This window comes from Grus americana, chromosome 22, assembly GCF_028858705.1.
Source record: "Grus americana isolate bGruAme1 chromosome 22, bGruAme1.mat, whole genome shotgun sequence".
Taxonomy (NCBI): domain Eukaryota; kingdom Metazoa; phylum Chordata; class Aves; order Gruiformes; family Gruidae; genus Grus; species Grus americana.
Window position 1 is genome coordinate 6,857,756 of NC_072873.1, and position 25,248 is coordinate 6,883,003.

The 25,248-nt window shown below is 53.8% G+C and overlaps 2 protein-coding genes and 1 gene segment (V, D, J or C); 2 read left to right on the forward strand and 1 right to left on the reverse strand.

The window, feature by feature from the left end:
- Positions 1-5,807: 5,807 nt before the first annotated feature.
- Positions 5,808-6,658, forward strand: LOC129195370 (feather keratin Cos1-1/Cos1-3/Cos2-1-like). The gene is made up of 2 exons (XM_054801314.1): positions 5,808-5,946; positions 6,324-6,658. Exons 1-2 carry the CDS (start codon positions 5,817-5,819, stop codon positions 6,656-6,658), a joined length of 465 nt encoding a protein of 154 aa, XP_054657289.1. The 5' UTR covers positions 5,808-5,816.
- Positions 6,659-12,860: 6,202 nt separating this feature from the next.
- LOC129195371 (T cell receptor alpha variable 4-like) lies at positions 12,861-16,687 on the reverse strand. The segment is given in 3 exon segments: positions 12,861-13,001; positions 15,968-16,267; positions 16,636-16,687. Coding segments are annotated over 3 exon segments (450 nt in total).
- A 7,290-nt stretch (positions 16,688-23,977) lies between these two features.
- Positions 23,978-24,819, forward strand: LOC129195372 (feather keratin Cos1-1/Cos1-3/Cos2-1-like). Its single transcript, XM_054801316.1, has 2 exons — positions 23,978-24,107; positions 24,485-24,819. Exons 1-2 carry the CDS (start codon positions 23,978-23,980, stop codon positions 24,817-24,819), a joined length of 465 nt encoding a protein of 154 aa, XP_054657291.1.
- Positions 24,820-25,248: the final 429 nt, after the last annotated feature.

Here is a 25,248-nt window from a genome sequence, read left to right on the forward strand (position 1 = left end):
ACTGTAGACTCATAGAATGGTTTGGGATGGAAGGCACTGTAAAACTCATCCAGTTCCAACCCCCTGCCATGGGCAGGGACACCCTCCACGAGACCAGGTTGCCCAAAGTCCCATCCAACCTGGCCTTGAACACTTCCGGGGATGGGGCGTCCACAATCTCTCCGGGCAGCCTGTTCCATTTGACATTGACATGGACATGAGAGAGGACCTGTGTCCCACCCCAGGCACCACCAAGACTGCAGTGGAAGCAGATCCACTCAGGGATGGCCAGCACATGGTCAGCAGCATTCGTCAGCCTTTCTACTTGCGCATAAAGCAAACCCCATCCTTTGGAACTCTTTATTGCTAGGGAGAGCACTGAATGTAGACTAAGGATTCAAGCTGGAGTGAAACCATCCTTGTTGGGGCCTGGAATCAGCAGCAGTGGAGTGTGAGCTTTGGAGAGGCTGGGAAAAGTGGTCTCAAGAGGCAGGGGCGGCATTTCAGGGCCTCTTCCCTGGACAGATCTCTAGCAGGCTGGTGCCATCGCCGTTCAATCTGCAGTCTGGCTCCTTCTGAGGCTGGGAATCTGCTGCTCTGTGGCGCTGATGGACAGAGCACTGGAGAGTGTCCCTGCCAAGAGCAGCGTATTCCCTTGTGATGAGGGACACACAAGGACACCCCCCCCCCATGCTTATTCACACCAGCACGGAATCATGCAGAGATTTGTGCTCCCACATGCATCGACACAAACCTGGCTGCATACAAGGACACACAAGACAAGAACACATGTAGGAACGCAACGAACCATGGACTCTGCTGAGGACCCCTGGGGACTGATGAGTGTTAGGCAGGATGGGGTCAAAAACTAGCAGCACAACCAAGACACTTCTGGAGGCAACAGCAAGTGAGCATCAGAGTGAGCTGAGGAGGGAGGGAAAGAGATGGATGTGGCACGTCCTCATGCACGGGATCCCATGGTTGTCCAGCTGAGGATTGCTGGGGCTTCATCCTAAGAACGACACTGCAAACAGTCCCAACAGAGGGACTCAGGCTTGTGTCACTTGCCTGCTCTGGACCCATCCAGCACTTGAGCTGAGTCTTCTGCCCATACTGCTGCATTCCTGCCCTAGAAATTTTAGGGCCTTTCACCCCAGCGCTCAGAAGAAGCCTTCATCAGGGAATGGGCATGGCACAAACCTGGAAATGAAGAGGCATCAGTGTTGGAAAAGAAAGCACAGCCCGTATCATTAGCTGTGATGGTTTGCATGCAAGACGAGCTTGTCAGAAAATTGTTACCTCTGCAAAGGGTGCCTCTGGTCCTGCAGCAACACAGGGCAGGTATAAAAGCCAGCCCAAGCCCCTGCTCTCTCATCCTCTTCTCCTGTCTCCTTCTCCTTGAGAACCAGGTGAGTCTGGAGCCCCTTCTCCTCCTCTTCCAAAGTGAGAGATTTCCTTGATGGACCTCTCAGCTGATACTGGCTCTGTCCTGTGCTGGGGCTTGAAGCATGTTACTACGGGAAAGAGAAGTGGGGAGGAGGTATGCTTAGAGAGATGCTGGGACAGGGCTGAGAGGACTTTTGGTTTCCGAATTAGGAGAGAGACTCCCTGGACCAGGCTGCTCTTTGTAGGGAAATGAAGACTGTGTGGGTCCAGTTTCCAGCTCCCCACTCAGGAGTGCCCTTGGCGCCTTTGTGACACAGAAAATAGCAGGCTGCTCCTCACCCACCCTTGTGCTCTGCTTCCTCCCTGCCCTCTCTTCCAGGTGCACCTCCACCCTTAGAGACATGTCCTGCTACAACCAGTGCCTGCCATGCCGGCCATGTGGCCCGACCCCGCTGGCCAACAGCTGCAACGAGGCCTGTGTCAGGCAGTGCCAGAACTCCACCGTCGTCATTGAGCCCTCCCCCGTGGTGGTGACCCTGCCCGGCCCCATCCTCAGCTCCTTCCCACAGAACACCCTTGTGGGCTCGTCCACCTCTGCTGCTGTTGGCAGCATCCTCAGCTGTGATGGAGTGCCCATCACCTCTGGGTGCTGTGACCTCTCTGGCATTTCCAGCCGCTATGGTGGCAGGAGGTGCCTCCTCTGAGAAAGATGCTAGAAACACCCCACTGAGAGACCTTGAGGAACTCAGAAGATGGTGCTGGGCAGAGGATCGAGTCTTTGGATGTTGATTTCACTATAGCTGGATGGCTTTGCTTTTCTCTCCCTCTTCCTTGTTTGCTTTGGTTCCCCTTGGCAGCAAGGTCTCACCAAGAGCAGCCTGGTGGGCACCGTCTGTCTCCTCTGTAGCTATGGGGCAGGCGGAAAGACAGCAGGCAGGAACTTCTCCATGGCCAAGGACCACAGACTCTTGGCTGCTTCCAGGGGTCCCTGCACTGCTCTGCTTTACTTGGAGTGACTTTGTTTCCCTGTTTTGACTCATTAAAGTTCTGCTGCATTCAAGCCTGGCCTTCCACGTAGTCCTTCCCTCTGTGGACACTACCCACACTGCCAAAGGAGAAGGGTGTTGCTCTGGGGATGAAGGGAGTGAGGGCACATTCTCCATTCACAGAGGAATGGGATGTTGGGACAGCCGGCAGTGGCTCCTCTTTTGGGCACTGTCACTTGGAACTGAGGAAGACATCCCTGGATGCTCTGCTGCCAGTGACCATCAGGCCTTGCCATGCCTTGTCTCTGCCCACAAAATCCGAGAAAGGCAGGATGCCCTGAGGGGTCAGCATCCCCATGAGCTCCTGAGGAAGGGCGTTCATCTCGCTATGGTTGGAACTGCACTGCGGTGGCAGGGGGTGTGGGGTTCTGGAAGATAGTTTGCTTTGCAGAATGGCACAAGTGTTAAAGCAGGGAACAGCCTTTGGGACGGCCCATAGCCACTACTCCACCTTCATCTCCACTCCACCATGCAGTCTAGGGGTCACGGCCAGCACGCATGGGCAGGAGTAGCAGGGAAATGTCGCCCATGCTGCTGAATGCGTCGATGCTGGAACCTGGAGCTGAGCATGTGGGAGGTGAGGGCAGTCAGCACAGAAATGGGGACAGAGAAACGGTGTATTTCTGAGGGAGATCAAATTGCTCTGACACAGAGCTTGCAGGAGCATGTGAAGATCAGCAAGGATGAGGGTACTGGGTGCATGTCCCAAGAGAGCTGAAGGGGAAGGCACATCTCTTGACTGCTTCACGGGTCCCCCCACTGAGAATTTGTGCTCAGGAGTTGGCTGCCATTTTGGGGGGAGCAAAGAGATTTTGTACCTGCAAATCTCATCCCTTCTGATGGGTGGAAATGTCTCTTGGCAGCCACTACAGCCTCGTATCCTATTGCTTGCATGAAAATCCAGATGTCCTGACAAGAGTGTACAAGTGGAAGAACGGAAAACCCCCTTCCACCGTCCTGCACCAGGGACTTATGCCTAATGAAACATCTCTCAAAACAACTGAAGGCCAAACTTTTATAAAGCCATTTCACTTCCCTGTCGGAAATCCTTCTTCCCTAGTCATGCTATCAATACCCATCATCTACAGCAGCACAGCTGGACTTCCTATCCCTCCCACAGTAGACCTCGTAATAAGCAGAAGGTCCTTCTTCAGATTGATACCATCAGCAATTATTCTGGTGGAAGAGGGAGGGATGGCATGTCTTGTGACAGAAGGGACAGCTGCTCGTGGCTCTTGGCATGACCCCTGGTTAGCCTGTCCAAGAAAATTGATCTTGGAAAGGCAGAAAAGGGCACAGGATCTAAGTGGTTTTTACAATTCAATCAAAGGGTATTGTTGCCAGAGGTCCTTTTATTAATGATGATTTACACCATCTACTGGCAGAGCTGCAACTGTTATTTACACCACTCTGACTCCCCTGCTGAACACCTTGATTTACACCCTAAGAAACAGGGATGTGAAAGCTGCTGGTAGTTGTTCACCTGTACTAAACAGCTGGCAAGGTTGTAGTGTTTGACAGTAGAAATGGTGACTAGAGGTGTTTCCGATTGAGAAAATGCTCTCAAAGCACAACTGACCACAATGGGGTAACCCTTCTGTGGATGGGATCTGCACAGTGTCCTGTCCCTGGCAAGGGGGCAACACATTGCACTGTGCGAGTGCCAGAGCACTGGCACGGGTTGCCCAGGGAGGTTGCCAAGTCTCCTTCTTTAGAGATATTCACAACTGACCCAGATACGGTCCTGGGCAACTGGCTCTAGGTGGCCCTGCTTGAGCAGGGGCGTGGGACCAGATGACCTCCAGAGGTGCCTTCCAACCTCAACTCTTCTGTGATTCTCTCATTCTGTCAGAGCAGCTGACATAGAGCAGCTCAGGGTTCTAAGCATCTGAAGGGAGGTAAGGTTACCTATACTGTCCTCTCTTTCTTTCTGTTCTTAGCGCTAATAGACGGCATTTGAAGGAATGCTTTGAAGAGTCTGAGTGCCTTTTGTTACTGGGACCAGTCACACTCACCTCTGGAGTCCCAGCCTCAGTGTTTGCAGGCTGTGGGGAGTCTGGCTTGTCCTAGACACACAATGTTCTGCTGCTGTGTAAATCCCCCAGTGAGGCTCCACTTCCTTTCCAGATCTGGGGCTGGTCTCATACCCCCACATCTCCCTTAAGGAGATCACTAAGGGTAGATGGGAACATGTAAGTTTGGAGGAGTTTCTTCAATTGTAATGCAAGCATGAGTGTACACAAACATTGTGAGTGAGTGTGAGAGTATTTGCTCCATCTTCCTTCCAGGGGCTGCCCAGTCAGCTCTCAGAACCCCCTTTGATGCATCATCCAGTGAACTTGTGCATGTCCAAATGGCAGTAGGAACTCCCTAGGTCTTTCTTCTTCTCCTGTGGGTGCTGCTTCATTCTCAGAGAGTCTGCTGGGAGGCTCAGGGATGTGGTAGACCTGCGGAGAAGCCGTGTCATTAAAATCTGAGGAGAACCTCTCTCTGTATTTCTTCATAGGGCAGGGGTTCCATCCCTCTGATTGTTTTTGTGGCCCTCCTCTGGACCTGCTCTAACAGACTCTGTAGACTCTCCCCACAGTCAGTGAGGAGACATCAGCTGCCACACTGGACTTAGCCCATCCCAAAGCAGACGTGCACGGTAAATGGGACAAACCATCCTTCTGGAGACACTGATCCTGCATTTCATCATTTGCGGCCTCTGAACTCCCTAGCTAGCATGAGCTCGTATCATGGCCTGCCTACCTGGTCACCTCTGCACGGCTTGCTTCATCATGCGATGATCAGAAGTGAACACACAAACTCTCCTACCAGCCCTTACACCACCTCCATGCCATGGCTAAAGGCCATATCCATGTCCAGGGTACTCTAGGACAGACAGAGAGCAGGGAGAGGCCTTCTGTGTCAGTGAAAGTGTCATGCTGGGAACCTCACTCTCATCAGCTGCATCTCCGGCTCTCACCGAGTGCAGACCAGTCTTCCCTCAGCCACACTGAACCCTTGGACACAGGACATGCAGAAGAAGACTCTGTCAAGTCCACGACCTGTGCAGTGGCCCTGGGCAGTGCAGACAGCCTCTCTTTGGGTGTCTTGAGTCTTCCCAATTGACTCTACATGTCTAGAGGGCTAGATTTGTGTGTGTGTCTCTGCATGTGTGTTGTCTGAGCCAGCTGTTTACTTCATCTTGAGTGATCTTTTCTGGACTCTTCCAGCATGTGAGATGAGTCCTCTGCCCACACTGACGTGTTCTGCACCAGAAATGCTTGGGCCTCTCATCCTGTCACACAGAAGATGCCTTCACTGAGGAATGTGCCTGGCATAAAGCAGGACATGAAAAGACAGCAGTGCAGGAAGCCAGAACACAGCCCACAGCATTAGCTGGGATGTTTTGCATTCAAGATGAGCTTGTCAGAAAATAATCACCTCTACAAGGGATGCCTCTGGCAGCAAAGGTCCATGATAAAAGCCAACCCAACTCCTCACTTCCTCAGCCACTTCTCTTGCCTCCTTCTCCTTGGGAACCAGGTGAGTCGGAAGCTCCTTCTCCTTCTCTGATTTCTCTAAAAGGAAGTCTCATCTCAGTGGGCTTCTCAGGTGACACCAGCTTTGTTCTGTGTCAGATGTTGGGGCTGCTTGTCACGAGAGAGGGAAGTGGGGAGAAGGTTGGGCATGGAGGGAAGCTGGGGCTGTACTGAGGTGGCTTCTGGAATCAGGGGCTAAACAGTGGCTGCATAGGAGCTCTGTGGCTTTTATGGGCCCTGGCAGAACGAGGCCAAGAAGCTCTCATACATCTCTGCCGAGCCTCCACCTCCTGGCCCTGCATGTTCTTTGGCTCCCTCATGGTGTGGTGACAGGCTGCTCCTCACACATCCCCATGTTTTGCTTCCTCCCTACCCTCTCTCCCAGGTGAACCTCTGCCCCAAGACATGTCCTGCTACGACCAGTGCCAGCCCTGCCTGCCCTGCCAGCCCTGTGGCCCGACCCCGCTGGCCAACAGCTGCAATGAGCCCTGTGTCAGGCAGTGCCAGAACTCCACTGTCGTCATCCAGCCCTCCCCCGTGGTGGTGACCCTGCCCGGCCCCATCCTCAGCTCCTTCCCACAGAACACCATTGTTGGCTCATCCACCTCTGCTGCCGTTGGCAGCATCCTCAGCTGTGATGGAGTGCCCATCACCTCTGGGTGCTGTGACCTCTCCTGTATCACCAGCTGCTACTGTGGCCGCAGATGCCCCCCCTGCTAAAGATACTGGCAACGGCCTCGGACAAGGACCTCCAGGAACTCAGAACATGATGCTGGACAGAGGATCAAGCTTTGTGGCATTATTTTAAGGGCAGCTGACCATCTCTGGCTTGCACAGCAAGGGCAAGACTGGGCCAGCCTGAGCTCTCTGAAACTACGGCCAATGCCTACCTTTCCTCTCTTCCCCTCACACTTTTCCTCTTTTCTTTCGTGTCTTGTGCTTACCCCACAGCATGCAGCGATCTTCTCGCCTGTCTCCCTTCGCCAGGCAGGTCGACAGATGACCTGTGGAAACTCTGCCACAGGAAAAGAGAAACAGATTCTTTGCTGCTCCTGCTCGTCCCCGCACTGGGGGCCTCCACTTGGATTGACCTCATTTCCCTCTTTGGACTCAGTAATAAATTGATGCAACCTTGTCTGTGTCCCTCCGGTGGTCTTTCCATCTGCATACTGACCGCCGAGAGAGAAAGACATTGCTTTGAGCGGCAATTAGGAGGAGGCATCATCACTCCTGTACAGGCATTGGAAGGTGGGACACACTGCAGGAAGTCTTCTTTCAGGTTCTGCCTCGTGAGGCTGAGGAAGACAACCCTAGTTACACCACAGCCAATGGCCACCAGTCCTTGCCTTGCTGCGTCTCCTCTCAGAAATACCCCCTTGGCCCTGGAGCACATCATGTGAACAGGAATCCTGACAACTACTGTCCTCCAGAGAGGACCTGTGGGCATGTGGGCTGTCCCAGGGAGGTCATCAGTCCCACAAGGTCATGGGGAAGAGTGCTCCTCTTGCTTTGGGAGGAACCGTACTGGGGAAGGAGAGTCAGAAGAATACGTTGCTAAAGGATGGCTGGAATTGGGAATGGGAAAATAGCCATGCAGATGGCCCACAGTCATCTATCTGTCCCATCTCTCCATCATCTGATCTTGGGGCCATTGTCATCACACCTGGGCATGGGCAGCAGGGACAGCTTCCCCATGCAGCCCTATCCCCCTTCAGCACAGCATCTGGCATGGCCCAGTTGTTGCCAACCTCTTGGCTGAGGTGTTCACAAGTTAGTGTTGATATCGGCAACAGCAGGCCATGCACTGGAATCCCTCTGAACCCAACACCCTCTCGGGTGAAGGCAGCCCCAGGACAGTGACTGCTGCTCAGACATGCAACACTGCTCTCTGTTGCCTTGCCTTCCTCCAGCACAGCTTTCCTGAGGCCCAGGACCTCAATGGCCCCACAAGTGCCACAACGCAACTCTGGTCCAGAAAGGTGCTGTGCGAGAGGAGATACCCCCAGCTCTGCAGAGACCTGGCAGTCACAGCGGGATTTGATTCTGCACTCAGCATGAATCATGAGCTGTCCCTGAATGGCCCAGGGCACGCACCAGCCCAACCACAGGGCACAGGTTGGAGTGCCTTCCCCCAGGCACCAAGCCCCTTCAGCATTCCCAGAGCCCTGGGGCTGAAGTGGCCCCGGTGCTTCGTGCAGCACCACTGCTCCCCACACTCAGGCCAAGGCCTTCCCTCATCTGCAGACCCTGGGACCCTGTGGTGTGGGGGTTTGCTCTCACACAGACCCCACACACCGCCAGCACCACAGGACCAGGGTGGAGGACAGGGTCATTCCTGCATGGGGTGAGGATGGGGGGCACCTCCCCCCAGTCCAGGTTCTGTGCGAGGCAGTGCTGAGTCCTATGGTAACACAAGGACAATGAGCATCAGGACCAAGCCCACCTAGACCCAATGCAACCATGGGTCCCAGCTCTGGCTTGGCCCCTGGCTCAGGGTCTCCATGAGAGCTCAGGCCTCATAGATGCTGATGCTAATTTGCAGGCACTAGGTATGCTTTTTCCACATTGTCCATCCCTCCTTTACCAAAAGCCCAGTAATGAGCAAAACTTGAGTCCTCCACAGATTTGATAACAGGCTATTTACAGAGCGCTTCCTGCTAAAGCGGTTGGCAGGAACTGTAACCCCAGAGAATATTCTCAGGCCAACAGAGAGCAAGCGGTTGGCATTCACCAGTGGGCAAGCAGCTGCAAGTGAGCCAGCTGCACATCATCAGAGCAGGTGAAAGGGAGATAGAGAGGATTTTCTCTGGCAGCTTGATGAGCCCCAAAGCAGTGGAGAAGGAGGTAGTGTCTGCCTCTAGTGTTAAGGTAAGGGCAACCTCTGGCATGGGGAAGGGAAGGAGAGGAGAGGAGAGGAGAGGAGAGGAGAGATTCAAGTATCTTAACATCTTTTTTAAGTTGTGGGAGCCAGAATTACACGCTGCACTCTAGGTGAGGCTGCACCAATGCTAAGTACAGTGGCATAATCACCAATCTTGACCAGATGGTTATACTGGGTTTGATGCACCCCGGGATGTGGTTTGCCCTCTTGGCTGCCAGGGCATGCTGCTGACTCATAGTGAGCTGGCTGTTAACCAGCATCCCCAGATCCCTTGCTGCAGGGCTGCTCTCCCAATTTATACTTGTGTCTGGCAGTGCTCCGTACCAGGTGCAGAATCCTGCATTTGATCTTATTAAATTTCATGCCTTTGATGATTGCCCAGTGCTCCAAATATCTAGATCCCCCTGCAAGGCCTCTTGTCCCTCAAGAGAGTCAACAGCACCTCCCAGTTTGGTATCATCAGCAGAATTGCTCATGGTGCATTCAACTCCTGCATGAAGATCACTGATAAAAATATTGAAAAGAACTGGCCCTAGAATTGAGCCCTGAGGCACACTGCTGGTGACTGGTCACCAGCCAGACCTAGCCCTGTTCGCTACAACCCTTTGAGCCCTGCCGTTCTGCCGGTTCTTCACCCAGCACATCGTGTACCTGCTCATCTCACAGTTGGACAACTTGTCCAGAAGCATGCTGTGAGGGACAGTATCAAAAGCCTTACTAAAATCCAGAAAAACTACATCCACTGCCTTCCCTTCATCCACTAGGCAGGTGACCTTATCACAGAAGAACAGTAGTTCCACAGGACTTTCCCTTTGTGAACCCATGTTGACTCTGCCTGATGACTGCATTGCGCTTTAAATGCCTTTCAGTTGCAACTAGTATAATCTTCTCCATTATTTCTCCAGGAACTGAGGTTAGGCTACCAGGTCTGTAGTTTCCTGGGTCTTCCCTCAGGCTCTTCTTGTAAATTGGGATAACATTGGCAAGCTTCCGGTCAGCAGGGACCTCCCTAGACCTCCAAGACTTTTGGTAGATGATTGAAAGGGGTCCTACCATAACATCCGCCAGCTCCTTCAGTACTTTGGCATGAATCCCATCTGGCCCCATGGACTTATGAACATTCAGCTGATACAACTGGTCCCTTCCAATTTCAGCATCCACCAATGGAAAGTCACTTTTCCCGCAGCTGTTGTCCTCTGACTCAGAGGACCAGGCAGCTCAAGGTCTACCGGTACTGTTAAAGGCTGGGGCAAAAAAAGCGTTGAATACCTCTGCTTTTTCTTCATTCCCATTAGTCAGGTGGCCATCTTCAACAAGTATCAGCCCAATGGTTTCTTTAGGCCTCCTCTTGCTGTTAACATGCTTCCAAAAAGCCTTTCTTGTTGTCTGACATCACACTAGCAGTTTCAACTCTAATTGAGCTTTGCCCTTTGTCCTGGTTTCAGCTGGGGTAGAGTTAATTTTCTTCCTAGCAGCTGGTAGAGTGCTGTGTTTTGGATTTAGAGAGAGAATAATGTTAATAACACACTGATGTTCTTAGTTGCTGCCAAGCAGTCAAGGACTTTTCAGCTTCTCATACTGGCCTGCCAAGGAGAAGGCAGGGGGCATCCAAGAAGCTGGGAGGGGACACAGCCAGGACAGCTGACCCAAACTGGCCAACGGGATAGTCCATGCCATATGACATCATGCACAGTATATAACTGGGGGGTTGGCCAGGAGGTGCAGCAGCCCAGGAACTAGCTGTGCATCGGCTACGGGTGGTGAGAAATTGTGCTGTGCATCACTTATTTTCTATATACTTTTTTTAATTATTATTTTTTTTTTATTATTATTATTATTATTACTACTACTACTACTACTTCTCCTCTTCCTCCCTTCCTTTCTGTCCTCTTAAACTGTCTTTTTCTAAAGCCAGGAGTATTAACTTTTTTCTTTTCAATTCTGTCCCCCATCCCACTGTGGGCAGGGATAGTGAGCGAACAGCTGTGCGGTTGTTTTAGCTGCCTGCCAAGTTAAACCACCACAGCCTTTCATATCTCCTCCCTGCATAAGCGAACGACAGCTCTGTATTCTCCCCGCAAAGCCTGACCTTCCTTCTAAAGATCTTGCAAGTTCTTTTTCCTCTTGAGCTCTGCGAGGAGTTCCCTGTTCAGCCAGGCTGGTCTTCTGCCCCGCTTGCTTCACTTTCAACACAATGGAATGCCTGTGCCTGTGTTTTTAAAAGGTGGTTCTGAAAAACTGACCAGCACTTGTAGACTCCTTGTCCAATCCCATTCAGGGGGTGAGAGTGAGTTAACTTTTTAATTCTCTGCGCAGTAAGCAGAAGTAATGACAATTACTTTAGAGGTTCAAACCAACTATAAATTTACTTAAAACTCAGTGGAACTACAAAAGATAGAGGCTTGGTAAAGGTCATAACAATGCTGAAAATTTAGCAGAACTATGAAAGGTAAGGTTTCAGCAAAACATGTGACGATATTACCCTAACATGCCGAAAATTAAGTTAGAGACAAAGAGAGTGATAGAGAGGAAAAGAGAGAAAGAAAAGAGAGAGGGAGAGAAAAGATATCACCACCCTTGGATCCAGCGATGTTCTCTGCTCATAGTTGTAGTCTTCAGGTGGTGGGCGCACGCCAAAAACTTACGTTTTCCCTTTTTATAAGCCGATGTGCCCGCCGCATATGCGGGGGTCTGTCATCACTGAGCAGGCGCAGTATGTGCTCAGGAATGTTCAGAAATGTTCTAGAAATGAGTCAGTGGGTTGGGGGGGATCCTCGGGGTCTCAATGCCCCCCCCCCCCCCCCTTTTATGGCTGACCAAGTGACTGGTGATCTTTCACAGGCACATGGTGCACAGGGCACAGATGGTCATTGTTCACGTGTTTCAGGAATAGAGGAGCGGTCTCACAAGACGTTATCCTGCCTCCGCAGGCTGCGTTCTTGTTCAACACTCCCTGGTCATCATCAGCCCATCCCTGTCCATGTCAAGATGGGTGTTTGGACATTCACTTGTTATCAGGGCCTTACACTCCTAAGAGCAGTTTCTGAGGGGACAACCCCAGCATGGAACCTGGTGACTTCTAACACCAAGGGGAAGGCTCCTGCCCCACCGAAGGGCTTACAACTACAAAGTAGGTTCACTGCCCACACAGCTAAAGAGGAGCCACGTGTGCCTTGAAGCCCTGTTTTTTGAACAAGATCAAGAAAACAGGGCTTAAGTGGGCTCACCTCTAGCAGCTGCATGTAAGCAAGGAAGTGCCTACAAGGCATCATTGTGGAGAAGTCCCCAAAACCCTTTCTAGGACGTCAACGTGCTGGACTCCTCTGTCAATTGCCTGTACCCTAATGCATGCGGTATGGGGAGTAAACACAAGAAGTTAGAGATCTGTGTGCAGCTGCAGGGACACAATCACACTGGGGTCACGGAACCGGGGTGGGATGTCTCCCATGACTGGCATGTTGCAATGGAGGGACAGAGGCTGCTTCAGAAGAACAGGCTGGGAAGACAAGGAAGGGGGCTTGCCCTTTCTGTGAGAGAGCAGTTGGAGTGCATGGAGCTCTGCCTGGGGATAGGTGATGCAGCAGCTGAGAGCATATTGGTGAGCATTAAAGAGAGCACAGGTAAGAGTGACATTGTAGTGCGTATCCGCTACAGGCCACCTGACCAGGAAGAGCCAGTGGATGAGGCCTTCTACAGACAGACAGGAGCAGCCTCACATTCACAGGCCCTGCTCCTCATGGGGAACTTCAGCCACCACAATATCTGCTAGAGGGACAACACAGCAGGACATAAGGAAGCCAGGAGTTTTCTGGAGTGCATGGACGACAACTTCATCACCCAAGTGAGAGAAGATCCAACAAGGACAGGTGTTCTGCTGGACCTCATATGTACCAACAAGGAAGAGCTCGTTGGGGATGTGAAGATCAAAGGCAGCCTGGGCTGCAGTGACAATGAAATGGTGGAGGTGGTCAGGATCCTGAGGGGAGGGAGGAGGGTAAATAGCAAGCTCACAATCCAGGCCTTTGGGGCAGCAGGCTTTGGTGTCTTTAAAGGTCTGCTTGGGAAAGTCCTGTGGAGTAAGGCCCTAGAGGCTAGAAGGGCCCAAGAAAGCTGCTGAGCATCCCAGGAACACCTCCTGCAAGCTCAAGAGCAGTCCATTCCCAAAGACCAGAAAGTCAGGAAAGCATGCCAGGAGGCCTGTAGGGATGAACAAGGAGCTCCTGGCCAAACCAGAACAGAAGAAGGAAGAAAACAGGAGAGGGAAGCCAAGACAGGTAAGCTGGGAGGAATCCAGAGGCACTGTCCAAGCATGTAGGGATGAGGTTAGGAAAGCCAAAGCTCAGCTAGAACTGAATCTGACAACGGATGTCAAAGGCATCAAGAAGGGCTATGTGCCATACCCAAAATTGATTTTTCTCTTCCAGCATCATGCTGTCTACCCCATAATTTCCCAGTGGTAGAAGAGGGCCCACATAGCTTTGATTTTCAGCAGCATTGAAAAAACGAGGGACATCATAAACTTTGCAGGCCTCGATACCCAAATCTTGGGGAAGGCTGCTTAGTTGCATGGGTAAAAGATTTAGACTCTATGAAATCTAGCAGTGCAGCCCACCTACTCCCTCCAAGTGACCATTGGAGTGAGTTGGGAGGGAGAGAAAGAGAAAGACACGGGACAGCCTTACACAAGGAAGCCCTTGGGTGAGCAGCCAAGGATTGCAGGGCTGGGAGCAGCTGGGCCCCTTCCTGTCAATGTAGCCACAGGCAACCCCACCAGCATACCCCAGGACAACATCACTTGCCTGCACTGCACCCCTCCGGCACCTGAGCTGAGTCGTCTGCTGGCACTGACACATTCCTGCCCCGGAAATCCTGGGGCCTCTCAATCCCAGCACTCCATGAGGGAATGGGTATGGCAAGAGCCAGGAAATGAAAAGGCAGCATCAAGGAAAACAACCACCCAGCCCAAGTTATTACCTTGGATGTTTTCCGTTCATCATGAGCACCTTAGAAAATTGCCACTTCCTTCGAAGCTACCTCTGGGCCTGGGTGTGTTGGGTTTGTGTGGCAAGGTTTTGGTAGTGGGGGGGGCTACAGGGGTGGCTTCTGTGAGAAGCTGCTAGAAGCTTCCCCTGTGTCTGATAGAGCCAATGCCAGCCAGCTCTAAGACAGACCCACCACTGGCCAAGGCCAAGCCAATCAGCGCCTCTGTGATAACATATTTAAGAAGGGAAAAAAAACAAGTTAGAGAGAGAGAGTTTGCAGCCGGAGATAGGAGTGAGAAGATGTGAGAAACTCTGCAGACACCAAGGTCAGTGCAGAAGGAGGGGCAGGAGGTGCTCCAGGCGCCGGAGCAGAGATCCCCCTGCAGCCCCTGGTGAAAAGCATGGTGAAGCAGGCTGTCCCCCTGCAGCCCATGGAGGAAGGATGAGGGGGTGTAGAGATTCCACCTGCAGACCATGGAGGACCCCACGCCGGACATGTGGAGGCACCTGAAGGAGGCTGTGACCCCGTGGGAAGCCCACACTGGAGCAAGTTCCTGACAGGACCTGTGGACCAGTGGAGAGAGGAGCCCACGCCAGAGGTTTGCTGGCAGGACTTGTGACCCTGTGGGGGATCCACGCTGGAGCAATCTGCTCCTGAAGGTCTGCACCTTGTGGGAGACCCAAGTTGGAGAAGTTCGTGAAGGACTGCGTCCCGTGAGAGGGACTCCATGCTGGAGCAGGGGAACGATGAGAGGAGTCCTCCCCCTGAGGAGGAAGAAGTGGCAGAAGAAACATGTGATGAACTGACCGTAACCCCCATTCCCCGTCCCCCTGTCACGCTGAGGGGGGCGGAGGTTGAAGCCAGGAGTGAAGTTGAGCCCGGGAAGATGGGAGGGGTGGGGGGAGGTGTTTTAAGATTTCATTTTATTTCTCATTCCTCTACTCTGTTTTGCTTAGTTATAAATTAGATTAATTCCCTCTCTAAGTTCAGTCTGGTTTGCTCATCACGATAATTAGCAAGTGATCTCTCCCTGTCTTCATCTCGACCCATAAGCTTTTCATTATACCTTTTCTCCCCTGTCTAGTGAATGAGGGGAATGATAGAGAGGCTCTGGTGGGCACCTGGCCCCCAGCCAGGGTCAACCCACCACAGTGGGGCAGGTCAGGGCCACCATAATAGCCAGCCCAGCTCCTTGATCTCTCATCCACTTCTCTTGCCTCCTTCTCCTTGGGAACCAGGTGAGTCTGAAGCCCTTTCCCCACGTCCTTTTTCTGCTCATGCAGAAGTGTACTCCTCCATCCTATGCTGAGTCATGGTGCTGCTTGCCATGAGAGGGAGTAGAGGGGTGAAAGTCTCATTCAGAGAGTGCTCTGCTTCCCCTCTGTTCTGTCTCCTAGGAGCACTTCTGGACTTGAAACATGTCCTGCTATGACCAGTGACTGCCATGCTGACCCTGTGGCCCGATGTCCGCTGGCGAACGAGCATCTCTCTGGAGCATTTGAATTCAGTTTACTCATGGCACCATGAAATCCCTGTGCCATGTCCTCACGTGAAGAACGTACAGCTGTCACTTTGCCTTCAAAAAAGGCAAAACCAGCTGAGCAGCCTTGGCAAGGGGAGGACAGAGGCAAGAGAAGAACCAGCCTGACACGGGCAGGATGGGAATCTGTGCCTTCTGAGATGCATTGCTGAGACAACGCTGGCAGCAGGCCTTTACAGACAGGCCAGAGGATGTCACGTTAGCCAGAACGCTCTGAGCCCTTTCTGGGGAAGCAAGAGAGCCTCGTGGGACACACCCTACTGCCCTCCCTGCCTTGCAGGGACCGTGTCAGTCTGCATGTGTAGCGCTGAGCAAGCGTGGCTGTTTGCTGCCTCCAGGAGCACAGCTCTGCAGCAGCCATCAAGGAGAAGAGGTGCCGAGCGCAGGCACCGACTGCAAGGAGGAGGTGGTGCTGCCGGTGCCGGTGCCGGTCGGGCGGGGGAAGGGGCGCGGGGCCCGGGGCCGGGCGGGGCCGGGCGGGGCGAGGCGGCCCCGGCGGGCGGAGCGGCAGCGCCCCCTGGCGGGCCCGGCCGGGGCTGTCCCCCCGCCCCCGACACACACGCCCGGCCCCGCCCGCCACCGTTCCTGCTTCGTGGTTCGTGCCCGGCCGCAGCCCCGGCTCCTCTCCCCGTGTCTCTCAGGGCGCAGTAATACACCGCCGCGTCCCCGCGCCGGGGCCGGGCGAGCCACAGGGCGCTGGACCGGCGGTCTGCCGCCACCCACAGCCGCCCCGGCGGGTCCGGCACCTCTTTGGTCCCTTTATGACCGAACGTGAGGAATGCGGGGCCTCGGCCCGGGAGCTGACGGTACCAGTAGATGAGGTCTCCTGTCTGTATGTTGGGGTGTGAGCAAGTGATGTTGATGCCGGTGCCCTCGGTGGTCTCTGCCGACGGCTCCTGCTGCACCTGGGCTCTGCCCATAGCCACTGCCAGAAAGGAGAAAAAGAGGGAGGGAAGGGGAAATCAAAAACCAGTTTCTACCCAGCCCTACCTGCTGTTTTTCAGAACAAATCCTGCAGAAGCAGCCAGGACCATAGAGAGATGATGAGGTGCAGGGTTTCCAGAGGCTCTCGACATGTGCAGTAATGGAAGTGCCCATTAAGAATTGGTGGAGAGATGAGTGTAGGAATGAGAGTTGGAAGGGGGGAGTCATTGAGGGGAGAAAGGAAGGAGAAGACAGGAAGAGCAAGGGAGAAAGAGAGAAGCAGGAGGGCCAGAGGCGAGCCTCTTGCCCAGCGCCGGTCCCAAGCAGCCCCAGGTCCAGCGCCCCGCCACCACCGCCAGCCCCACGCACCCAGGAGCACCGCGGCCAGCCCCGCCAGCCCTGCGCCCCGGCACCGCCGCATCCCGCCGCTCTGCCGCCCGCGCCTCGCTGCCCCCCGCCAGCCCCGGCTCTCTGCTCCGCCCACCCCGCCTCCTCTCCCCTTCCCCCTCTTCCCCTCCCAGCTCCGCCCCGGGGCTGAGCCCTGCCGGGGCCGGGGAGCGCGGCGCTGCCGAGCCCTGGTCCTCCCGCACCACCCGCCGCAGACCGAAGCGGGACGAGCCGCCGTCGCGGGGACATCCGGCGCTGCCGTAGCTCATGAACCCCGGCAACGGGTCGGGAGGTGCTGCTGCCCGGGGACAAGGCACCCCAAAACCACACCGACCCCGCCCCGGGGCCCCTCCGGCTGCTCCTGCCGCCCTTGCAGCCGCTGTCGCCGGCCGAGTGGCCCGTGAACGGTCGGCAGCGGCCCCGCGAGCAGCCGCTGGCAGCACGGAGCCAGCAGGAAGGCGGCGCCGCGGGACAGAGCGGCCGCAGCGGAGCTGCCCGCAGCGGCACTGGGTGTGCGGGAGTGCGGGCAGAGGCTGTCCCCGGCACGGGCACCTCGGCCACGGGGAAGGTGTTGCTGGCCAGCGGGAACCGCACAGCAACAGGGCGTGGCAGGACGTTTTGGAAGTGAAGTACCTGCTGGTTTTACAGCACTCTTATTTCCTCCAAGTGTCTCATTGGGAAACTGGGCATTTGAAACGACACCTGGAAGGAAAGGGCACGGGGTTCTGCTGGGTGCTCGCATCCATCAAGATGAAAGGAAAAGCAAGCTCTCAGGTCAAGTCTCCAGGGGATGCCATGCAGGTGTGGACTGTCAGGCACGAATGCAGGAGGAAGCAAGTGCTGAAGGGCAGTTCTCAGGGCAAGGAGGGCGAGCAGAGGAGGAGGTGGTGGGAGCAGGGGAGGTGGGACAAGTACAGGGGGAGGAGCTGAACCTCTGAGAGGACAAATCAGTGCTGCTGGGAGAGAAAGAGCACCTTTCTGGAGCCAGCTGGAGCCTTCCTGCCTCTCAAACACAAGAACAAACCCAGCCCTCCTTTCCAGCACTTTCTCAGGCAGCTTCTCTCCCCAGCTGGCATCATGACTCACAACTCCATGATCCTCCCTCCTCTTCCTCAGTCCACAGGTGTCTCATGTAGAGGGAGAATTCCTACTGACTCTAGCCTAGCCCCATCCTGCAAGACCACCTGGTGAGGTCAGCTTTCATCTCCTGATTCCTCAGGCTGAACAGGAGGGGATTCAACAGGGGCATCCTTGTGGTGCAAGAAGTCAGCAGCCATGCTGTGTGCAGGGTTCTGGGATCCTGTCCTCAGGTACTTGAGGCCACGGGCACAGAATTGGGGGCCATTACATTGAGGTAGGCAGTGCAGATGGAGAAGGTGTGACACTTGCCTAAGGCAGAGTGGACCCTCAGGACAGATGAGATGACACACCAACAGGAGGTGAGGATGGATACTGAAATGGGTCATAGTGATGAACCCCATGTCAAGAAAGACTGTAGACTCATAGAATGGTTTGGGATGGAAGGCACTGTAAAACTCATCCAGTTCCAACCCCCTGCCATGGGCAGGGACACCCTCCACGAGACCAGGTTGCCCAAAGCCCCATCCAACCTGGCCTTGAACACTTCCAGGGATGGGGCGTCCACAATCTCTCCGGGCAGCCTGTTCCATTTGACATTGACATGGATATGAGAGAGGACCTGTGTCCCACCCCAGGCACCACCAAGACTGCAGTGGAAGCAGATCCACTCAGGGATGGCCAGCACATGGTCAGCAGCATTCGTCAGCCTTTCTACTTGTGCATAAAGCAAACCCCATCCTTTGGAACTCTTTATTGCTAGAGAGAGCACTGAATGTAGACTAAGGATTCAAGCTGGAGTGAAACCATCCTTGTTGGGGCCTGGAATTAGCAGCAGTGGAGTGTGAGCTTTGGAGAGGCTGGGAAAAGTGGTCTCAAGAGGCAGGGGCGGCATTTCAGGGCCTCTTCCCTGGACAGATCTCTAGCAGGCTGGTGCCATCGCCGTTCAATCTGCAGTCTGGCTCCTTCTGAGGCTGGGAATCTGCTGCTCTGTGGCGCTGATGGACAGAGCACTGGAGAGTGTCCCTGCCAAGAGCAGCGTATTCCCTTGTGATGAGGGACACACAAGGACACCCCCCCCCCCCCCATGCTTATTCACACCAGCACAGAATCATGCAGAGATTTGTGCTCCCACATGCATCGACACAAACCTGGCTGCGTACAAGGACACACAAGACAAGAACACATGTAGGAACGCAACGAACCATGGACTCTGCTGAGGACCCCTGGGGACTGATGAGTGTTAGGCAGGATGGGGTCAAAACCTAGCAGCACAACCCAAACACTTCTGGAGGCAACAGCAAGTGAGCATCAGAGTGAGCTGAGGAGGGAGGGAAAGAGACGGATGTGGCACGTCCTCATGCACGGGATCCCATGGTTGTCCAGCTGAGGATTGCTGGGGCTTCATCCTAAGAACGACACTGCAAACAGTCCCAACAGAAGGACTCAGGCTTGTGTCACTTGCCTGCTCTGGACCCATCCAGCACTTGAGCTGAGTCTTCTGCCCATACTGCTGCATTCCTGCCCTAGAAATTTTAGGGCCTTTCACCCCAGCGCTCAGAAGAAGCCTTCATCAGGGAATGGGCATGGCACAAACTTGGAAATGAAGAGGCAGCAGTGTTGGAAAAGAAAGCACAGCCCGTATCATTAGCTGTGATGGTTTGCATGCAAGACGAGCTTGTCAGAAAATTGTTACCTCTGCAAAGGGTGCCTCTGGTCCTGCGGTAACACAGGGCAGGTATAAAAGCCAGCCCAAGCCCCTGCTCTCTCATCCTCTTCTCCTGTCTCCTTCTCCTTGAGAACCAGGTGAGTCTGGAGCCCCTTCTCCTCCTCTTCCAAAGTGAGAGATTTCCTTGATGGATCTCTCAGCTGATACTGGCTCTGTCCTGTGCTGGGGCTTGAAGCATGTTACTACAGGAAAGAGAAGTGGGGAGGAGGTATGCTTAGAGAGATGCTGGGACAGGGCTGAGAGGACTTTTGGTTTCCGAATTAGGAGAGAGACTCCCTGGACCAGGCTGCTCTTTGTAGGGAAATGAAGACTGTGTGGGTCCAGTTTCCAGCTCCCCACTCAGGAGTGCCCTTGGCTCCTTTTTGACACAGAAAATAGCAGGCTGCTCCTCACCCACCCTTGTGCTCTGCTTCTTCCCCGCCCTCTCTTCCAGGTGCACCTCCACCCTTAGAGATATGTCCTGCTACAACCAGTGCCTGCCATGCCGGCCATGTGGCCCGACCCCGCTGGCCAACAGCTGCAACGAGCCCTGTGTCAGGCAGTGCCAGAACTCCACCGTTGTCATTGAGCCCTCCCCCGTGGTGGTGACCCTGCCCGGCCCCATCCTCAGCTCCTTCCCACAGAGCACCGTTGTGGGCTCGTCCACCTCTGCTGCTGTTGGCAGCATCCTCAGCTGTGATGGAGTACCCATCACCTCTGGGTGCTGTGACCTCTCTGGCATTTCCAGCCGCTATGGTGGCAGGAGGTGCCTCCTCTGAGAAAGATGCTAGAAACACCCCACTGAGAGACCTTGAGGAACTCAGAAGATGGTGCTGGGCAGAGGATTGAGATTTTGGATGTTGATTTCACTATAGCTGGATGGCTTTGCTTTTCTCTCCCTCTTCCTTGTTTGCTTTGGTTCCCCTTGGCAGCAAGGTCTCACCAAGAGCAGCCTGGTGGGCACCATCTGTCTCCTCTGTAGCTATGGGGCAGGCGGAAAGACAGCAGGCAGGAACTTCTCCATGGCCAAGGACCACAGACTCTTGGCTGCTTCCAGGGGTCCCTGCACTGCTCTGCTTTACTTGGAGTGACTTTGTTTCCCTGTTTTGACTCATTAAAGTTCTGCTGCATTCAAGCCTGGCCTCCATGTGGTCCTTCCCTCTGTGGACACTACCCACACTGCCAAAGGAGAAGGGTGTTGCTCTGGGGATGAAGGGGGTGAGGGCACATTCTCCATTCACAGAGGAATGGGAGGTTGGGACAGCCTGCAGTGGCTCCTCTTTTGGACACTGTCACTCGGAGCTGTCGAAGACATCCCTGGATGCTCTGCTGCCAGTGACCATCAGGCCTTGCCATGCCTTGTCTCTGCCCAGAAAGGCCCAGAAAGGCAGGATGCCCTGAGGGGTCAGCATCCCCATGAGCTCTTGAGGAAGGGCGTTCATCTCGCTATGGTTGGAACTGCACTGCGGTGGCAGGGGGTGTGGGGCTCAGGAAGATGATTTGCTTTGCAGAATGGCACAAGTGTTAAAGCAGGGAACAGCCTTTGGGATGGCCCATAGCCACCACACCACCTTCATCTCCACTCCACCATCCAATCTAGGGGACCTGGCCAGCATGCATGGGCAGGAGTAGCAGGGAAATGTCGCCCATGCTGCTGAATGCGTCGATGCTGGAAATTGGAGCTGAGCATGTGGGAGGTGAGGGCAGTCAGCACAGAAATGGGGACAGAGAAACGGTGTATTTCTGAGGGAGATCAAATTGCTCTGACACAGAGCTTGCAGGAGAATGTGAAGATCAGCAAGGATGAGGGTATTGGGTGCACTTCCCAAGAGAGCTGAAGGGGAAGGCACATCTCTTCACTGCTTCATGATTCCCCCCACCTGAGAATTTCTGCTCAGGAACTGGCTGCCATTCTGGGGGAAGCAAAGAGATTTTATACCTGCAAATCTCAACCCTTCTGATGGGTGGAAATGTCTCTTGGCAGCCACTACAGCCTCGTATCCTATTGCTTGCATGAAAATCCAGATGTCCTGACAAGAGTGTACAAGTGGAAGAACGGAAAACCCCCTTCCACTGTCCTGCACCAGGGACTTATGCCTAAGGAAACATCTCTCAAAACAACTGAAGGCCAAACTTTTATAAAGGCATTTCACTTCCATGTCAGAAATCCTTCTTCCCTAGTCATGCTATCAATACCCATCATCTCCAGCAGCACAGCTGGACTTCCTATCCCTCCCACAATAGACCTCGTAATAAGCAGAAGGTCCTTCTTCAGATTGATACCATCAGCAATTATCCTGGTTGAAGAGGGAGGGATGGCATGTCTTGTGACAGAAGGGACAGCTGCTCGTGGCTCTTGGCATGACCCCTGGTTAGCCTGTCCAAGAAAATTGATCTTGCAAAGGCAGGAAAAGGGCACAAGATCTATGTGGGTGTTACAGTTCAGTCTAAGTGTATTGTTGCCAGAGGTCCTTTTTTCTATGGTGGTTCAAACCATCTACAGGCAGAGATGCAGCTGTTATTTACACCACTCTGACTCCCCTGCTGAACACCTTGATTTACACCCTAAGAAACAGGGATGTGAAAGCTGCTGGTAGTTGTTCACCTGTACTAAACAGCTGGCAAGGTTGTAGTGTTTGACAGTAGAAATGGTGACTAGAGGTGTTTCCGATTGAGAAAATGCTCTCAAAGCACAACTGACCACAATAGGGTAACCCTTCTGTGGATGGGATCTGCACAGTGTCCTGTCCCTGGCAAGGGGGCAACATATTGTATTGTGCAAGTGCCAGAGCACTGGCACGGGTTGCCCAGGGAGGTTGCCAAGTCTCCTTCTTTAGAGATATTCACAACTGACCCAGACACGGTCCTGGACAATTGGCTCTAGGTGGCCCTGCTTGAGCAGGGGCGTGGGACCAGATGACCTCCAGAGGTGCCTTCCAACCTCAACTCTTCTGTGATTCTCTCATTCTGTCAGAGCAGCTGACATAGAGCAGCTCAGGGTTCTAAGCATCTGAAGGGAGGTAAGGTTACCCATACTGTCCTCTCTTTCTTTCTGTTCTTAGCGCTAATAGACGGCATTTGAAGGAATGCTTTGAAGAGTCTGAGTGCCTTTTGTTACTGGGACCAGTCACACTCACCTCTGGAGTCCCAGCCTCAGTGTTTGCAGGCTGTGGGGAGTCTGGCTTGTCCTAGACACACCCTGTTCTGCGGCTGTGTAAATACCCCAGTGAAACTCCACTTCCTTTCCAGATCTAGGGCTGGTCTCAAACCCCCACATCTCCCTTAAGGAGATCACTAAGGGTAGATGGGAACATGTAAGTTTGGAGGAGTTTCTTCAATTGTAATGCAAGCATGAGTGTACACAAACATTGTGAGTGAGTGTGAGAGTATTTGCTCCATCTTCCTTCCAGGGGCTGCCCAGTCAGCTCTCAGAACCCCCTTTGATGCATCATCCAGTGAACTTGTGCATGTCCAAATGGCAGTAGGAACTCCCTAGGTCTTTCTTCTTCTACTGTGGGTGCTGCTTCATTCTCAGAGAGTCTGCTGGGAGTCTTAGGGATGTGGTAGACTTGCGGAGAAGCCGTGTCATTAAAATCTGAGGAGAACCTCTCTCTGCCTTTCTTCATAGGGCAGGGGTTCCATCCCTCCCATCATTTGTGTGGCCCTCCTCTGGACCTGCTCTAACAGACTCTGTAGACTCTCCCCACAGTCAGTGAGGAGACATCAGCTCGCACACTGGACTTAGCCCATCCCAAAGCAGATGTGCATGGTAAATGGGACAAACCATCCTTCTGGAGACACTGATCCTGCATTTCATCATTTGTGGCCTCTGAACTCCCCAGCTAGCATGAGCTCGTATCATGGCCTGCCTACCTGGTCACCTCTGCACGGCTTGCTTCATCATGCGATGATCAGAAGTGAACACACAAACTCTCCTACCAGCCCTTACACCACCTCCATGCCATGGCTAAAGGCCATATCCATGTCCAGGGTACTCTAGGACAGACAGAGAGCAGGGAGAGGCCTTCTGTGTCAGTGAAAGTGTCATGCTGGGAACCTCACTCTCATCAGCTGCATCTCCGGCTCTCACCGAGTGCAGACCAGTCTTCCCTCAGCCACACTGAACCCTTGGACACAGGACATGCAGAAGAAGACTCTGTCAAGTCCACGACCTGTGCAGTGGCCCTGGGCAGTGCAGACAGCCTCTCTTTGGGTGTCTTGAGTCTTCCCAATTGACTCTACATGTCTAGAGGGCTAGATTTGTGTGTGTGCCTGTGTGTGTGTCTGTGCGTGTGTGTTGTCTGAGCCAGCTGTTTACTTCATCTTGAGTGATCTTTTCTGGACTCTTCCAGCATGTGAGATGAGTCCTCTGCCCACACTGACGTGTTCTGCACCAGAAATGCTTGGGCCTCTCATCCTGTCACACAGAAGATGCCTTCACTGAGGAATGTGCCTGACATAAAGCAGGACATGAAGAGACAGCAGTGCAGGAAGCCAGAACACAGCCCACAGCATTTGCTGGGATGATCTGCATTCAAGATGAGCTTGTCAGAAAATAATCACCTCTACAAGGGATGCCTCTGGCAGCAAAGGTCCATGATAAAAGCCAACCCAACTCCTCACTTCCTCAGCCACTTCTCTTGCCTCCTTCTCCTTGGGAACCAGGTGAGTCGGAAGCTCCTTCTCCTTCTCTGATTTCTCTAAAAGGAGGTCTCATCTCAGTGGGCTTCTCAGGTGACACCAGCTTTGTTCTGTGCCAGATGTTGGGGCTGCTTGTCACGAGAGAGGGAAGTGGGGAGAAGGTTAGGCATGGAGGAAAGCTGGGACTGTACTGAGATGGCTTCTGGAATCAGGGGCTAAACAGTGGCTGCATAGGAGCTCTGTGGCTTTTATGGGCCCTGGCAGAACGAGGCCAAGAAGCTCTCATACATCTCTGCCGAGCCTCCACCTCCTGGCCCTGCATGTTCTTTGGCTCCCTCATGGTGTGGTGACAGGCTGCTCCTCACACATCCCCATGTTTTGCTTCCTCCCTACTCTCTCTCCCAGGTGCACCTCTGCCCCAAGACATGTCCTGCTACGACCAGTGCCAGCCCTGCCTGCCCTGCCAGCCCTGTGGCCCGACCCCGCTGGCCAACAGCTGCAATGAGCCCTGTGTCAGGCAGTGCCAGAACTCCACCGTCGTCATTGAGCCCTCCCCCGTGGTGGTGACCCTGCCCGGCCCCATCCTCAGCTCCTTCCCACAGAACACCGTTGTGGGCTCGTCCACCTCCGCTGCCATTGGCAGCATCCTCAGCTGTGATGGAGTGCCCATCACCTCTGGGTGCTGTGACCTCTCCTGTATCACCAGCTGCTACTGTGGCTGCAGATGCCCCCCCTGCTAAAGATACTGGCAACGGCCTCGGACAAGGACCCCCAGGAACTCTGAACATGATGCTGGACAGAGGATCAAGCTTTGTGGCATTGTTTTAAGGGCAGCTGACCATCTCTGGCTTGCACAGCAAGGGCAAGACTGGGCCAGCCTGAGCTCTCTGAAACTACGGCCAATGCCTACCTTTCCTCTCTTCCCCTCACACTTTTCCTCTCTTGTCTTTGGTGCCTTGTGCTTACCTCACAGCATGGAGTAATCTTCTTGCCTGTCTCCCTTTGCCAGGCAGGTCAACAGGTTGGTCCTGGGGGAACTCTGTCAACAGGAAAAGGGAAACAGATTCTTTGCTGCTCCTGCTTGTCCCCGCACTGGGGACCTCCACTTGGATTGACCTCATTTCCCTCTTTAGACTCAGTAATAAATTGATGCAACCTTGTCTGTTTCC

Bases quoted from the DNA above. Each gene is read 5' to 3' on its own strand.
- LOC129195372 (XM_054801316.1), top strand. From the start codon at position 23,978: ATGAGCTTGTCAGAAAATAATCACCTCTACAAGGGATGCCTCTGGCAG. The intron at 24,108-24,484 runs GTCGGAAGCTCC...TCTCTCTCCCAG, and splicing joins TCTCCTTGGGAACCAGGTGA to GTGCACCTCTGCCCCAAGAC.
- LOC129195370 (XM_054801314.1), top strand. From the start codon at position 5,817: ATGAGCTTGTCAGAAAATAATCACCTCTACAAGGGATGCCTCTGGCAG. The intron at 5,947-6,323 runs GTCGGAAGCTCC...CCTCTCTCCCAG, and splicing joins TCTCCTTGGGAACCAGGTGA to GTGAACCTCTGCCCCAAGAC.